A 17,304-nucleotide genomic window follows, 5' to 3' on the forward strand; every position below is an offset into this window, starting at 1 on the left:
TACCCGAGCAAATTTGACAAACTGAAAAGAGGAGAGAGAAACTGAAATATGAAGCACAGAAACCGAATACAAAACAAGCACAAAAAGAAAGGAAGGATGGGAGGTGGAATCATGGAGAAAGAAGAAACTCAAGGAGTTTCTCTTTGGTCCTGTTAAGAAGTGAGTAGAATGGCTTGTGATGGAGTCACCAGTCTAGCTGCTTGATGTTTGCAGGAATGGTTGCCCCAGTTACCCTCAGCCTCGTGGTGGCTGGCTGGCCACGACATGTGCCAATCCCGCTTTGGTGGAAAACCTGGACTGCCTGCTTTGGCAAAACGTGTTTGTTAGGCCAACACATCATTGGCTAAAAAAAGACAGAGCTGAAAAATGTTTATGGTTTATTTGGAAGATCTTTAAAAGTATTTGTAGGTGCTTAGGTTGCAGACGTTGCCCTATTATGAGTCCAGGCACGTCTTTCCTGCATCAAGGGAAGGAGAAAGCTTGCATGGCCCTAACCCTTGAACTACTCTAATGGGCCTCCTCCAGTCAGCAGCTCCCAAAAGGAGACCCAGAGAGCCATTCAACTGGAGCGCAAGTGGCTTCTTGCAGCCCCAAGTCTCCATTTTCACCTCAAGTTCCATTTGCTCCAAGTGCAATTTCTTTCACACTTCGCTGGAAATATTTCTTTTTGCCAAGGGGAAAACCAAAAGTCACAGTATCCAAGAGTTTTGTAACTGCCTGCAAGACTTCTCTGCTCCTCAGCCACAAAGCCAGATTTTCACTCTAGGGGCCAAAGTCCTTAGGACAGATTCATCATTATTAACAACTTGGGAGTGTGAAATGAGTGGAGATGAGAGAGGCCTCCCTGGGCAGTGATCGCTGCTTCTTCCTGGGCGTGATCCCTGCCTGTTTCCTGACTCCCAAATGCCACCTCCTCTAACAAATCCACAGAACCAAAAGAGCTAGATTAATTCAGCTTTTAGCACCTCCTGAATACAGAGACCAGATTCTCCCACCCCACCCCAATCTACAGAGGATGCTACAAGTATACCGGGAGGACAGGCTGGATTATCCAGTGGGACCCCATGGAGTTCTATGGGATAGACCATCTTACAGGTATGGGGAGAGATGCTATTTCAAAGGGCCTCAGCATGCAGACACTCCCTAAGGCAAGGCTAACAAAGAGCAGCGAGTGTTTGGATGCTCAGAACGAGCTGGCACCGTGGAATAGCTAGCTTCCAACTAATGAGGCTCCGAGTGAATGTCAGGTCAAAGCAACACACTCCCGTTTCCTTAAACAAACTAAGCAAGGAAGATGAAAGGCCCCTTCATTCCAACATGCTTCCCCTCTTTGTGGGATATTCTCTTGGAAAAGTTCAAAAGCAACCCTCTTTGGGATGCACGCCCAGAGCATGCAGGGATCACAGCAGGTCCTAAGCTATGCTGCACGAGGGATGGGTGGTTGGAGATCTTCTGGGGACTTCCATTAGCAGTGCAAGAATGTATAATTGGAACGACATGAAGGGGAAATGCGGGGTGGGCTGCACTGGACCACCTGTGAAGGGATGAGCCTTGCTTGGCTGGTCTATCATCATCATTCGCACGACTAGCCTACCCCAGTGGGCTATACCAGGGCAGACATCCCTATTGCACTCTTCTAAGATGACTCGCCCAGCAACAGCCACCAAAGCAATGATGGGAATGCTCCTACAAGGCATGACAATGAACAGGGAACCATATGGGGTTCAGTGCAACCAACTGGGAATTGCACATGGGGGCTGCTGCTGCTGCTTGCGGACTTCCCCACTAGGCAACTGGCTTGCCACTGTGAGAACAGAAAGCTCGATTTGCAGGGGCCGCATATATCTGTACACACACAAATAAAACCTGTTGGGTCAAGGGCAACACTGGCAGCCCAGCCAAGTGAAAGACTCTCAATCGGCCAGAGGTACAGGCTGGAATTCGCCCCATCTTGAAACACCATCTTAGCTACAACTGGAAGCCTTGGGCAGCAACGGCAGCCACTATCCTCCTTTCCCAGAGCTCTCGAAATGTTGTCTACTAAAGTAATGCACCTCTTGCACAGAAACTCCGAACCTTTCTGGCCCTCTGCATATGGTTAATTGTGAGTTAGGTGTTAGCAATATGCTCTGTATGTTCTCTGCTATGCTCACTCCATGTTCATGCTTACTCTATGTCATGCATCTCTAATCAGGAAACAAGCCGGTTTGGGGCCTGGGTATTCTTCAGCATCCAGATGCATGCAGGGGCATCACAGCTGGGCTCAATGGTGCTCAGGAATGTATACATCAATTTTTAAGTAGCAGATAAGGCAGCAAGAACATAAGTCAGCTATGCTTAAGGAAAGTTTTATCCGTCTGCTAGCCTGGAGGCATAAAGGGAGCCCAAATTTAGGCCTTGATACGAATTTTGTTACCGCTCTCTCCATGCACAGGGGCCAATTTATATCTGAGAGGGGACAGCCAGGGAGATTGCAAGTGACAAGCTAAACCTACAGACAGATCAGGAGGAGTTCAAAGAGAGAACAGCTCCTTCCCACTCTGGCTGCGGCCTTGTCAGATAATTATTTCATTAGCGGTTTTGACATGTCTGATGTCTGGCTCTGTGGCGCTCGCTCCATCGTCCCCTCCCCTCCTGTCAGTCTATTCCTACCTTGGTTTTCTGACAGGGAAGGCAAACAAGAATTTGCATCCGAGCAAAGTCTTAGCACAAAGGTAAGACTTCAACACGCATTAAACTTTCATGAAAGCAGAACCTGTCTGCCGGCTCTGAGTTTGATGTGAACAGCAGAACGCGATCAAGGTTACTCTGCTCCGAGAGTAGACGCTCGACAGCTCCACTCTTGAAAAAATTATTTAGCAATGTTTATTTCTTCTGTGTGTTTTTTAAGGTTTCATCCAATGCAATTTTTTGGGCATAATTCCTGTTCAAAGCCATTTTAAAAGTTGGGGGAGGGGGAACCCTGCTGATTTCAAATCAAAGGAAGTTTTTTGGGGAGGGGGGCAACAGTAAAATCAAGTTCCTTATATGGAAAGGCACCAGGGAACTTGGGAGGAGGGGGGTGAAGGGGGTGGAGCTAGTGAAGGGCAAAGAAATGCGGCTGTCAATCTAAGCTAAAGACCCCAAGCCCTGCAACACTGTGGGTGAGCTCTGGAAGGCAAGCCCTGCTGGTTGTAAGAAAAAAGAAAAGAAATGCAGACATGGGTGGGGGTGGCAAAAAGAAAAAGAACCGATGATTAAATTTAAAGAATGTGAAATCATAAAAAGAGAAAATCAAAGTTAATAAAGTGCCCTTTCAACAGCTGCCACGCACCACGTGTGCTTACAACAAAGGAAGGTCTCAATGAGCGCTGCTGAGCAGAGATAGAAAGGAGGAGGAGAGGAGGAGGAGAAAGAAGAAGAGGAGGAGGACCAGGGTGGCGCTGGCAACGGGCAGGACAGCAGCCGATCTGCACCCCGCGTTGTTTCTTCAGCCCCATAGAACTCCAGGTAGGTAAAGGAAGAGCTCTGCAAAATGCAGGGGGTGTTTTGGTGGCGGCTTTTTGTAATTTAAGAAAAAGAAGTGTAAATGACGGGAGGAAAAGCACGCACTGGTCTCCTGTTGGTAGCAGCGCCCAGGATCTAGGCTTCTAGGAAGGAAAAAGAAAGATAGAGGGGGGGGGAGGAACGTGATGGGGGAGAAGGAAAATAGGGAGGGCATAAAAGCATTAAGTCATTAGTAAACATGAACATTAATGCAGTAAACTGCACATCAAGCAATATACTACTGAGAACAGCCAGACTGGAGACAAGCAGGGAAGCTTTCTTTTGCAAGAGAGAGACAGAGAGAGAAAGAGAGAGTCATGCTTGTTGTGTGGAAAGGAAGCAGCCAGTCAACAGTATGAAACATGCAGCAGTAAGTTAGGAGCCCCTCTCTGGTCATGTCACAGGGCAGGGCAGGGGGAGATTCCTAAAAATACTGCCGGGAGTCGATGCGTATGGGTATGGCTCTGTCTATGCATTAAGGCTGCAGACCCTGCGACCTTGAGCAGACAAGTTTGCCTTTGAAGGGAGCCTGGGTTTGCAAGGGACCTATGTAGCTAACAGGACCTTGCTAGGATGGAAAGAACAGCACTCTTCATAGAATCGTAGAATTGTAGAGTTGGAAGGTACGCTGAGGATCATCTAGTCCAACCCCCTGCAATAGCAGGAATATGCAGCTGTCCCGTACGGGGATCAAACCTGCAAGGTTGAGATTTTCAGCGCCATTGCTCTGGCCAACTGAGCTATCCATGTCAAGCAAAAATAAAAATAAAATAAAATAACAGGCCTGACTGAATATGTAGCACCTGTTCACTGATTTCAATGGGTCTTGTGCTGGAATAGTCAACACCTAGTCTTCACCCCCCACCAAACCACCAACAAACACTGCTTCATGTGCACAAAGGAAACCGAGGCAGCAGCACTTTCAAGGGACCCAGAAACACAAGCAATGCCCAGCATTTTCCAAGTCTCAGGACATTTAATCATCTTGTGTTCTGGAGCTGCCTGATGAACCTGGGTGTTTGCAGTTAAGAAACCTACCACCAGCATGCAAGACAACGTGCCAGGAATCGTTCCTGAAGGCCACATAAGACAACTGATTGGAAGAGTGCCACTACAGCAATGTCACAACTCAACACACACACAGAGTCCATAGTTGGCATGCTCCATAGGGTGCTGGAGTTCCTCTTGCCCTTCCTAGACTAGCTTTCTTCCACTGAGCCTGAACGCAACATTTGGAGATGCCCAGCTTGGAAAGCCTGATTTAAGACATGGTCCTGCCATCACAAAGAGGTATTGAGGCCCAGGTGACTTGACCTACTCTATTTCTCCATAAGTCACCTATTTTTGGGCCCTGACACAATTTATGCAGCTAGACAACCATGCAGCCTATAGTTACTCCTGATTCCTGTGTGGGTAGTCTCAAATGCATCACTTCTGACATGAGGACAACCGCAAACATCTGTCTCCCTCCCCTCATTTCTGCTGTAGACTAACACAGACAGCAGTTACGACTGCAGAAAGAGGAGCCACGCCCAAACCATCTTCTGAACTATCTTGGTCCCTTAGGATGCCCCAGGCAGATATTTGCCTCGAGAAAATATTTCCCTTTTCACTACTCACCTCCAACCTCTGCAGCCATTCCCTCCAATCTGCAGAGAATGATTTATGTAGCGCATGCCAAGCCATGATTTATGTAGCGCATGCCAAATATTTTTAAAACCTTGGCAGGCTGCCAAGGTTTTAAAAATATTTACCGGTACTCAAAGCCAAAGAAAAGCTGGATTTTCCTTATTTTTACTCTTAAGCGTCTGCACATCTTTCTCTGCGCGTGCAGCCTTGAAAGCTCTACAATCGCCTCTCCTAAAATCAGGATGGCGCCAACAATCTGTTCTTTTAGGCACCTCCTTAAGATGTTTTCTTTTCATTCAAGGCAAGCTTTTCCAAGGTGGCATTGTTAGATACTGCTACCTTGCTAGCTCTGCAGATAGCTTTAATGTGTTTTAATTTTTGTTTCTTTTTCTTTCTGTGTGTTTTGAAATGGTGGGTATTGTGTAAACCGTTAAAATAAACAAACTGTAAATTAATATCTCTCCTTGCCTGAACTTCTCAATGCTTGAGTCTCTGCCCTGCTGTGCAAGGCGGGAAAAGAATCCAGAGCTTGCAAGGGGGGCCTTCCATCAGCACCACGCACAACACATCCAGGATCTCTCACTGTGCTTGGAATAATGCAGCTTTGCAGGACTGAGATGCTAGCACCCACCATCAGCAGGTACACGGGACACGATAAGCAGCCCTCCCCCAACACACACAGAGACAGACAAAATGTGAGGACCATGATTTATAGCCACACCTAAACACCCCTATGAAGCAAGGAAGCACAAGCTCATCTAGGCTGTAAATCAGGTATTGGAAACCTGTGGTCCTCCAGATGTTGCTAGACTACAACTTCCATCATCCTTAATCACTGGGTCAAGCTGGCTGGGGATGATGGGAACTAGAGTCCAACAGCATCTCTGGAAGGCCACAGGTTGCCCATCAACTGCTGGAGATGGGGAGGGGGCACACAGGCAGAGCCAGTGTGGGGGACGCTCTTTAGACTTGGGTGGGGTGGAGAGAAGGCTTTTAGGCAGCTGGGTGCATGAATTCTATGGGCAGAACAAGGGCAGCAGCTGCTGAACAAATTCAAGTCAGGGGATGGACAGTTTGCACCAGCCGGACCCTCATCCTTGCATTTATCGCCAGTTCAGCTTTACCCTTCTTATTCCTGCCTGAAGAGGAGTTCAATGTGATTGGAAGTGGGTCACTAACCCAAACCCTCAAGGCCTGGTCAAACACCTTGGTCTCCTACTTGGCTTTGAGACCAGCTCGGGAACTGTTCATATAAGCGAGTGTGTAAAGCTTCCATGAAAAGGTTGACGGTGTGAAAATTTGGGGAAACAGAGGAAAGCCACAGAGACTACTAGGATTTCACCACAATTTATAATTACAAGTCTGTGAAGTCAAGAGATATGAATGCATTACAGAGGGAAGTTGCTATTCTGGGTAGCCAGTGGTGGAACGTTCATAGGCAACAATGATCCTCAGGGCCCACTGTTTCTGCATGTGATGTATCAGGTGGCCATTCTCCTAGCAGGCCACTAGCCAATTTTCCAATGGGCAATCTAGTGCAGCCTTCCCCAGCGCGATGGCCTCCTGATATTGCTAGTCTATAACTTCCATCGGTGCTGGCTGGAGTTGATGGGAGTGGTTCAAAACATCTGGAGGGCACCAGGCTGGGAAAGCCCAATAGGAATGTGAGAGACGCCCTGCAGCTGGAACGAGCCAACAGCCCACCTAGTACAGAATCCTGCTCTCACAGTGACCAGCCAGATGCCTACAGGAAGTCCTCAAGGAAGAATCGGGTTCTCCTCACTTGCAAATCCCAGCTACGGCTATTCAGAGACATACTGTCTCTGACACTGGAGGTAGAAACATAAGCCATAGAATCACAGAATTGTAGAGTTGGAAGGGACCCCAAGGGTCATCTAGTCCAACCCCCTGCAATGCTAGTAGCCATTGTTAGCCTTTTCCTCCATGCCTCTCTCTGCCTTTGAAGTCATCTAGTTGGTGTCCACAACTAGTTGGTGGAAGACTAGAGAGGTAACCAATATGCCCTTGAGACGTTGCTGGGCTACAATTCTTATCAGCTCCAGCCAAAATCCCTCAATAGTCCTTGATCTGAACCCGCAAGATACTTGAGTTCTGAAGCAGGAGTGCACACCTGGAATAAACTGGGCCTAATTTTGTCTTTTAAACAGCTGCTTTTTTATTTTTAGAACTGGATTGCACTACACATATTTAAAGAATGGTGCTCTGTTTTAACTTTCTTGTGTGACCCACATTGGCAGGGCTTTGCCCTGAGAGGCAGCATAAATACGTTGGAATAAATCAATCTTTAAAATAAATAATGGGGGGGGGAGGACCACTAGACAAGCCAAAATGTTAAAGAGGGCATGGATGTGCATGTTGCCTGCATACCCATCTTCCAGATCACAAGCAGATTTAAGAGTCCATAATCACACCCAGGTGAAGAGCATCTGCTGTTTCTAAGGGAGCTCCTTCCTTGCACACTGAAGAGGCACTCTCCCAATTTGCAGCGGGGTGGGGGGCGGAGATGGAAGCATCTCAACAGCACAGAAGCAATCCTGAGTTCAGCCTGAGTTACATTTTAAAAGCATCCTTCTTAATGGGACACTAGAAGCCAGTTTGAACCCAACACCTCTCAGAGATCAGAGGCAGTGAGGCCCACGAGATGCCTCCTGGAAACATCTTCATGCTCAATGGCATTTTCTAAACTGATTTACAAAAGTTGTTCTGAAGCAGAACAGCAGTTTGGTGGGAGGGGAAGAGGAAGAACTTCCTGGATGGTGGGACTCCTATGAGAGTCAGAAAAGTCTTTCACAAAATGCTAGCAACAGGACAAGACAAACACAACATTTTGCAGTAAAGGGAAAAGGTTACATCAAGTAATGAGCTCCTGGAAATATATAATCCCGTTCTTAAAAAAAACAAAAAAGCCCTAATCTTAGGTGCCTGGGCAATGACTAGGAGGAAAGACCTCAAACCAAAGAGAGAGAGACCCTCTTCACTGACTACTAAGCAAAAGCACAAAATTTGAAACTGTAAGTGAACTTTTTAATATAACTAATGAATAAGGTATACATCTCACTCACTTCCAAAGATAGGAGCTGCAGGTTTCAGGAAAAAATAAGGCTTGAGACTGTGTATAATTGGACTCTTGTATGCCGCTACAGTCTTGGAGATATGGCCCAACATCTAGATCAATTTAGATTATTGTGTCTGAAAAGGCTACTGCAGCATTAATGCATTAACTGCCACTGCCCTCCGGGACTCATGCAGAAAGCATTGCTTCTTTTGGAAAGAACACCACTGAAGACTGCTAAAGCCAAAATGCATTTGGCACCATCAGGACTCCCCCAGATTGTATTGATAACAACTTTTGAACTGTGCAAGGGATGCGACATACTCACTTCTGCGTGTATGGAGGCAACATTAACCTCTCTGCAGAATTTGGTTCATGTACCTTACAGTTCCAGAAATGTTTAAATAATTGAGATATAATCTAGGTTCCCCTTAAATGTCTGTATTTGTTGGCTAGATGATGCCATACATTTTTGTGAGATACCTGTTCATGTTAAAGGTTGCCTTGTGTACTGTTCAGCAGCTACGGCTAAGAGACTGGAGGGTTTTTGGATAGGAGGGAAGAAGCCTACATGGTTCCAATATTTCCCTTACATCATCAAGGGATGGACAAATAAGGGCCATTAAAATCTTACCCTTTCTTGTGCCTTCTATTCCATGGTCGCCATTCTCGACCACAGCAGCTGGTCCAGTCGCTGACGTACCTAAAAAGACAGACAGTCTCATCAATTGGGAGGAATCTCACTGCCTTCATTTTCACTCTTTCCAGGTTTTAACATTCAGGCTGCAGAAGCCTCTTCAAGTGTGGGATGGGGAATTCTCCGCAACTTTTGACTGAGTTTGGTAGCCAGCTGTTTTTATCAGTAGCCAGCCATGCCATTCTTGCACCCAGTTCCATAGGGGCAGGCTGTATTCTCTGCCCAGCAAAGCAGTTTGCAGGGAAGGAGCAAGGGAGAAAGCACAGCACGTATTGTAGCAGCCTGCAGGGTTAGAAACTCAGATATATAAACTTATCACCAAATGGCAGCTTAAACCTGTTTCCTGTTGCCACAATGGAATGCCTGGGCACCTTCTTTGCAGTGGGATTTGTTGTTGTTGTTGTTGTTGTTGTTGTTGTTCATTTAATTTCATTTTTATAGCGCTATATTTTAAAGGACAAATCTGAAAGCCGTTTACAAGACATTAAAACATCAAATAAAATCAAGCTCCAAGGAGAATATTTCAGATCCTTCTCTAAGTGATATTTTGCTTTCCCCAGTCGCCAATCTGGCATCCAGAAGTTTCCATGTGGCCACAATAGGACCTGCGTGAGTAGCAAAATGCACCTGGCTGGTTTATAACACTGGCAGCCTGTGAGCCTAAATATGGGAATTTGTGAAGGCCTATCCCACCTCAGGTAAGGGACCCAGGTGGCGCTGTGGGTTAAACCACAGAGTCTAGGGCTTGCTGATCAGAAGGTCGGCAGTTCGAATCCCTGCAATGGGGTGAGCACCCGTTGTTCGGTCCCAGCTCCTGCCCACCTAGCAGTTTGAAAGCACGTCAAAGTGCAAGTAGATAAATAGGGACCGCTCCGGCGGGAAGGTAAACGGCGTTTCCGTGTGCTGCTCTGGTTTGCCAGAAAGCGGCTTTGTCATGCTGGCCACATGACCCGGAAGCTCTCTGCGGACAAACGCCGGCTCCCTTGGCCTATAGAGCGAGATGAGCGCCGCAACCCCAGAGTCGGACACGACTGGACCTAATGGTCAGGGGTCCCTTTACCCTTTCCCTTTATCCCACCTCAGCACCGTGACTGGCTTTCAAATGGCTTGCGATTCATTTTTAAAGCGCAAAAATACAAAGATTGAAATAAAGCCTGAAAAGAAGTTAAAAATACGAGGAACAGCAGCATAGTACTTGCTTAAGTACATCCTGCCTTTCTGAGCAAAAGTAATATCAAGGTGGCGTACTGTTTAAAAACAAATGAACACAATTCAAATTCAGCAAAGCAGTAAACACAGCTAATTTAGAATGGGGAGGGGGCTGTGGCCTTCCAAGTGTCGCTGGACTCCCAACTGGTCCAGAGAGCATGGCGCTAGGGCCAGGGGTGATGGCAGTGGTCGTCCAACAACTACAGGGGAAAAGGTTCCTGCGCTAGAATTCTACAGGATGGGGTATTAATATGAAAACAGTCCAGATCTAGATGACGGTGACGTTAGGCGCCATCCTGGCATCTTCACTTGGGTCGCAAGTGGTCAAAGGCCAGGAGCAAAATGCGCCTGGCTCCTGGCTAATTTCAAACACTGCTTATTGGTGGCAAATCTTCCTGCTGCAAGACCAAAGCAGGAGCCTGCGTCACTATGGCACATATGCAACATTCATCTCTCTTGGCTCAGCTTTCCCTACAAAGCTAGGGAACAGATGGCAGTGTGGTACTAGGCAGGTTTACACACCTGACAAGGGAAACTCAAGGGAGAGAGATTTGTTAAAACCTTCCTCTGGTGTGCGCCTTTTGGAAGGTGACCTTATTTGGCTGCCTCTTGAAATGGCCCCCACAAAGGCAGCCAGTGTTCAAAAGGGCTGCGGCTTCCGATAAGAGGCTGCCGCCTCCAGTGTTCTCAGGTGGCGCATTTTGCAAAGTGGGCTGGTCGCATTCCAGCCGCCTCTTTCCAGCAGTGTAGCTAGGCAGAAGAGACACGTGGCTTGGGCGTGCTGCAGGCCCCACGGTAAGTGCCGCCCCCCAAAGTGTGCCGCCCAGTGCCCCCCGCCCACCCCCCAGCTACGCCTCTGCCTCTTTCTCAGGGACATCAAGCAGTTGAATTTACAAGGTGGCAAAGCGAGCTCCCCGCTGGTGCCACACGGCACTGCCATTTCAAGGGCTTTAAAGAGATGGATTCGCATAAATTAGACGCTTTTACACACACTGAAAACAGGCTTTGCGGAGATCTAATCCAGCTATTCCAGTGGGGAAGAAGACTCCTTCCTGCACGACAGCATCTGGGAACAGGGATGCTTGCATAAATCAAAACAGCTTATCTGCACAACAGAGCCGAGGAAACCCCATCAAAGGACCCAACTGTCTTCAAAAAGCAGCCCCAGCTGCACAGACAAGAGCTAAATAAAAAACAGGCCCCAAGAAGGCAGCTTGCTCCGTCCCAGAGGGGTGTGGGACTTCCCTTCGCTCTTCTCGCTTACAATTCCCCCTCAAGCTAACGGAGAGGAGTGAGGCTCCCTGCACAAAAGGATTCAGCTCATGGATAAATGGAAATCAACCGGGCCATTACCACTGTCCGCGAGGCCAGATGTGGCTCAGCACAGCTGCCCACAGCTCTCCCCACCCGCAACTTTGCAGCACTTGAGCCAGAGGTGGTGGTGATTGCCTTTCTGTCTCTGCAATCTGGAGTACTGCCTCCCTGCACATTGCGCAGCATTTAAACATTTTAGCTTTCCTTCCCCTCTCAACACACACACCCCTTCCAACTATTTCAAAACTCCTTTTATTTTAAGAAGCAGGTTTTTAAGAGCGCAAAACAAACCAAGATGTCCAAAGTCCGTAATCCTGGCCCAAATGATTAGATGGTACTTACATCTGGCTAAAGGATCAAAGGATTGGGTTTTTTTATATACAAACAACCCTTAGAGCCGCAGCACGCCCTAAAACAGATAATCCCAAGCGAGGAAGATGGGGCCAATATATTAAGCCTAATCACTTTCCCCCCCAAAGGCATGCCTCGGAAACGTGCAGCCGCATGATTTCACGCGTAAGGGCACAGCGATAAAGGCCGCCAGAGGAGGGTTGGACAGATGGTTCGGCCTGCTCAGCGCCCCGTCTCTTGCTGCTGCAAAAGAAAATGCCTCAAGGAGGCAGCAGAACCAGGCAGTGCGGAGTACAGATCGGTCTGGCTACAGCCAGACCTCTGAAGAAAGGCTGGCCGTTTGAGGATGAGGCTGTGTCCTTCAATACTCTGATCCAATAGCCACTGATCAGGATTTTCAAAATTATTTTTTTTAAGCCATGCCTCAGTCCCAGGACCCACATCCCAACACCAGGGACAAGCTGCAGAATATGTTACACTGGGAATGGGCTGGGCGAAAGAGGAATAAAATGGAAAACCCAGCAGGCACAGGAGATGGGTGTATTAATTCAAATTATAACGTTCCAATTCCAACAGGTTTCAAAGCACAGGGCTGTTCATCAGGAGATGAGGGAAACCAAACATCTATGATCATTCCCAACAGGTCTGAAGCAGCCTGGAAGCAGGATCAGGCCAATGGCCCATCTAGTCCATCATCCTGTTCACACAGGGCCCACCTAGATGTCCATGGGAAGACTTGGTCCAAGGCAGCTTCTATGTAACCAATGGACCCCTTATATTCTTACTGGTGGGATTTAAAAGGGGGGTTAGAGAAATTCAGAGAGAATAAAGCTATCAATGGCTGCTAGATGGGATAACTATATGCTACCTTCAGGATCTGAGCAGGATGCGCCTTTGAATCACCAGTCTCCAAGGATGGAGATTTTACCAATTTCAGTCTCAAGCACTAGAGCAACCTGTGTGCCAGTTCTTCGAGAGAGCCATGAAAATTTCATCTCATTTCATTTTCAATTTGTGTACCGCCTTTCTCTATTACTATACGCAAGGCGGTTTACAAGCTGAAGAAACAGCAAAATAAAACAGCAAAGATCACACACGTAGTAACAATCTGATCCGATACAAAAAGTCACAATAACTTTAAAATAAAAAACTTTCATCAAATAAAGCAACATTCGATTATCCCTTTGAATGTAATATTAAATTACCAGCAAATAATAAACAGTTTGCACTTATCAATTACAATAAATTACTAAACTATAATCAATAAAAATAACGGTAAGCTACAATGCATAAAACACCACAAAACCTACAAGGCCATGGAAAAGAATCAGATGGAGAAACAAGGACACGCAGCTTATAGAATTGATTTTTAAAAATATCCCTTCCCAGCTGCTTCTGCTATTCTCAAAGTCATGGTCTGGGAAAGGCTCCCAGGGCTGGGGGCTGGAGGGAGGGTGCTGGGGGCAAGGCAGGTGGAAAAGCCTGGGCATCCCATCCAGAGGTTAGAGTGCACTTTGTTAGACACCCACCATCTTTCATCTCAAGCATGGAAATGCTTCTCTCTACCAAATTTCCAGCCCCAAAATCTGCGAGGGAAAAATAAGTGTTGGCTGCATGGGATTCATATTACTGCACGGACACAGGGGGAAAGGAGAGACGCAAGGAGACATTTCAGGCACTTCTGCGCAATTCTTCCAATCTCTTGTGAGGCTGTTGTCGTCGTTCTGCTATGGGGATTTGGATACGCTGTGACATACGTTCGCCAAAAGAATATGACCAGCACCCTCTGCTGGGCACTGGAGAACTTTAAATGCTCAAGCCAAGTTAGATCAGAAATTTGGAATAAGGAAATTAATACAAATGAGAACCTAACAGAAGTGTGTTTGAAGAAAGGGATAATACTCCTGCTTAAGAGTAAGGAATGTTTGGCTGCTGAAGCTGCAACTCCAGTTGCTTCTCGTTGGGTTGCGGGGTGAGGAAATATTACGGCTTGCAATTTTTTCTCTTCAATTCCTTCTCCCGTCATGCACAGCCTTATCGTTTTATGCAATAAATCGGATATCCCTCCACGACAACTGCCTTACTTTATCTGGTCGGTGCAGAGTTCAAACTGCCATCTTTATTGGGACGCACTGTTAATCTCTCGTTGCCCCGTCAAAAGTTAGGGGCAGCACATATCCGAGCTGCCTCAAGAACCAACCCAAGGCCAAACTTTCTGAGGTTAAAGCAGAGGCGCTGAGCAAGCACAGCTTCCAGGAGGGGAGGAGGGGAAGATGCAAGGCTTCGTCTACTCCAAGCAATCCCCTGGCATTACATAAAGGATGGAGTAAGAGGATTAGCCGGTACTTGTCAAATTATGACGTTTGGCCACTTGGTAAGACCAACTTGCTGGCTATTATCCCCGTGGGAGGGGGGGAAATAATGTCGTCCCAATGATGTGTTAATGGGGAAGGGAAGAGATGCACAGCGGCCCCAAAACGCTTTTGTGCAAGACGAAATACTGGCCGATTTTCTGTTTGGTTTGGCAGCCCCTCCCCTCCAAGCCCAAGCCCGGGTCCAGGTGGGACTCCATCTGACCGCTCCTTAAGCCTTGTCTAATCTGGCTGAAGGATTTCAGTTAGACACAACCCTCTTCCGAGCAGAGATGGGAGGGTTACATCTTGAAGAGTTGTTTACAGCCCCGCCTGGACTGCGTGCAGGAAAACGGAAGGGGACGCCTGCACAAGTTCTTTTCCCACAGGTGATGATCCAACAGCAGAAAGCCTCTATTCAAATGCCCCAGAAGGCTAGTCCTGCTTTGCTAAGGATCGAGACAGTGGGACAACACAATTGCACCACCGCAGCCTGCACAAATAGCTAGGGAAGTGTCCCGTGTACAGCCTCTTTGCAGTGGGTTATTCCGGCATTGCAGGGGGTCCCAAGCAATGCAAGGGGGTCCCAAGCAATGTCCCAAGCTGGTCCCAAGCAATGTGTCTGTGAAAAAACCCTTCTCCCCTGCAAAGTAACATCTCAACATCTAATAGGTCCATACACCAGGTATTTCCGCAAAGATCCACCCAGCCGTAAGTCTGATGAAACAGAGATGTCTCATTAAGATCCAGAGGCAAAAGTACCTAGCTAAACAGTTACACCCATGGATGTAATATTTTTCTCTCCTCCATAACTGATCTCATTTTGCCTTAAGAAAGGGGAAAATTAGTAAGAAGGAAGAGAGCGGAACACAAGAGGTGTTCCCAAAATTCTAGAACCAGCAGGCCGTGAAAGAATGAGATCACCCCAGTCCAACCCCTGCCCCATCCAGGATCCTTCACACCAGATCCCTCAGATGAACACACTTCTTCCTCTTTTCTCTGACAGCATAAATCTACTAAAGGGTTCAGTATCAAGCAGTAAAATAATCCAGAGGGATGAAGCAAGCAAGACATTGTTCTCCCCAGAGCAACCAGATAAACCTTACTTTGGTCTGTCCAAGTCTCAAAATGGGGTATCTTATCAACCAAAACCTATCCCCTTAGCCTTTCAAATGTAACCTTTTTTCCCTATTGCTTTATACCTGCTGATATTACTCTGGTGGCAGAGAGAGATAAAAGAAGAAGAAAATGTCAGGAAGGCACCAGTGTAAAGATCCTGAAATACTGTACCCTTCAGAATACTTTTTTCCCAATTGTCATGGGCACAAAGACTGCAACTGAAGCATCAGAGAAACCCCAAGCATGTCCGTTTCACTTCCAAAGCAAGAGGGATAATAAGTAGGTGCATAACAGCCCATCTGTCCATTTCTGGGACAGACACTCAATATTTTGGAATGCACAGACTGGGTTCATCTACTCCGTAAAATACTATATACATTAACTCATTTCACCCTGTTCACGTTTATTTTTCTCTCTGCAGCCCATTCCACTATCCCATGTTGGGGACACAGGCAAATCATGTAGCCTGAGAACTAACAAGAACTGGCCTCTCCTGATTAGTGTCCCACAACAACTGCAGAGACTGAGCTGTGAACCAGAAAACCTCCAGTTCAGACCTCCCCGCTGCCATGATCACACAGGTTGGACTTAGGCATGCCCCCACCATCACCAACCAGCCTGTTTAACAAGGGGATCATATCACTGACCTACCTTGTAGGGTTGCTGTAAGAATTGCAGGGTACATACCTGAAGACGTCTCAAGTGCTACATAAAAAGCTGGCATTGCAAGCAGCCACACCTGCCTTGTTGTGCCTGCCAAAGCAGCCCAAATGGGCATGCAGAAATGCACTCCAACTTTTGCGCCCGGAATATGCGTTTCAGCTTACAACAGTTCCTAGCAGCTTGCAAAATCTTTAAGACACATTTGTGAGCCTCTCTCACCTGAGGCCCTCCACCTTGTACCTCTTACTCTGCACTATGAAGCTGCAAACCTTTCGGTTTGGGCCCAGTAAGCTGGTCAGATTCTCACCTGTCAGACACAAGCAGGGAGACAGTGCAAACGAAATCTAAACTGCAAACAATGGAGTCCCCTTCAGAAAGAGATCAAGGAAAGAGTTTTGCTACGGAGCCTGCAATATTTTGCTTCCCTGGAAGTTCCCCACTGCCTTCTCCCCCACTCCGAGCCCCCCACCCCCGGCCGCCTTCCCCAAGGGCTCACCAATCTGTTTCGGTTTTGGAAGCTAATATTAGGTATTTTCCCTCGCAGGCGACACAACTCAGGCGCTCTCAGGCGAGACATGGCTAGGCTCACCAGAAGAGACAAGTTATACATCCTGACACAAGATGTATGTTTACTTTTAAAGAAAGGTTATATAAATAAGGGTTCTCTAAAGACAGGGCCTTGAGCATTATTGCATAAGCCGAAAAAGAGGGAAGAAACAGGAGACGGGGAAGTTAGGAATTATTATTTACTGTACTCAACTTAGGAAAGACGGAAAAGGAAAAAAAGGGGGTGGGCAGAGGATTTATGAGCTGAAGTTAATAAACTTGCATGGAGTGGAGCAAAGCATTATGGGGCTGGACTAGTTGACCCTTGCGGTCCATTTCTACGCTACAACTCTATGATTCTAGCCTTCTCCAACCTGGCGCCCCCCAGATATTTTGGACTATGACTCCTGCCAACCACCCCATGCTGGCTGGAGCCGGTGGGAGTTGTAGTCCAGAACACCTGGAGGGCGCCTGGGGTGAGAGGGCTGGTGTAAAGCATGCTGTGGTCTCAGTTTAAGGACATAAAAGGCATGGCAAGCACAGGACACACACATGCGGAGCCACAGAAAGAAAAGAGTTCAACGAAAGCATCCTCAGTTGACTGGAGAGCGGAAGCCAGACAGGAAACAGTGACAGTCCAGACAACAGGCAATGACAGGAGGGTGCCCAAAGAATTGCAGCGATGGGCGGAGAGAGGAAACAGACCTTGGATGGCACCAGCTGGGGTACTGGGAGGAATGAGAAAAGGGAGGGGACAGCGAGGCAAGGCCCGAGAGGGAGATGATGCAATGGAAGAAAATGCTGCTGCTTCCTTTCAAAGAATGTGT

At 47.3% G+C, this 17,304-nt stretch overlaps 1 protein-coding gene across 1 annotated transcript in view; it reads right to left on the minus strand.

Moving 5' to 3' along the window:
• Positions 1-17,304, minus strand: part of LOC117056024 (microtubule-associated protein futsch-like) — a 192,017-nt gene that overhangs the window by 116,468 nt on the left and 58,245 nt on the right. Inside the window, exon 4 of the mRNA XM_033166043.1 lies at positions 8,862-8,930. Coding sequence (XP_033021934.1) covers positions 8,862-8,930 — 69 coding nt within the window. The remainder of the gene's footprint in view (positions 1-8,861; positions 8,931-17,304) is intronic.

Source organism: Lacerta agilis, chromosome 12, assembly GCF_009819535.1.
Source record: "Lacerta agilis isolate rLacAgi1 chromosome 12, rLacAgi1.pri, whole genome shotgun sequence".
Lineage (NCBI taxonomy): Eukaryota > Metazoa > Chordata > Lepidosauria > Squamata > Lacertidae > Lacerta > Lacerta agilis.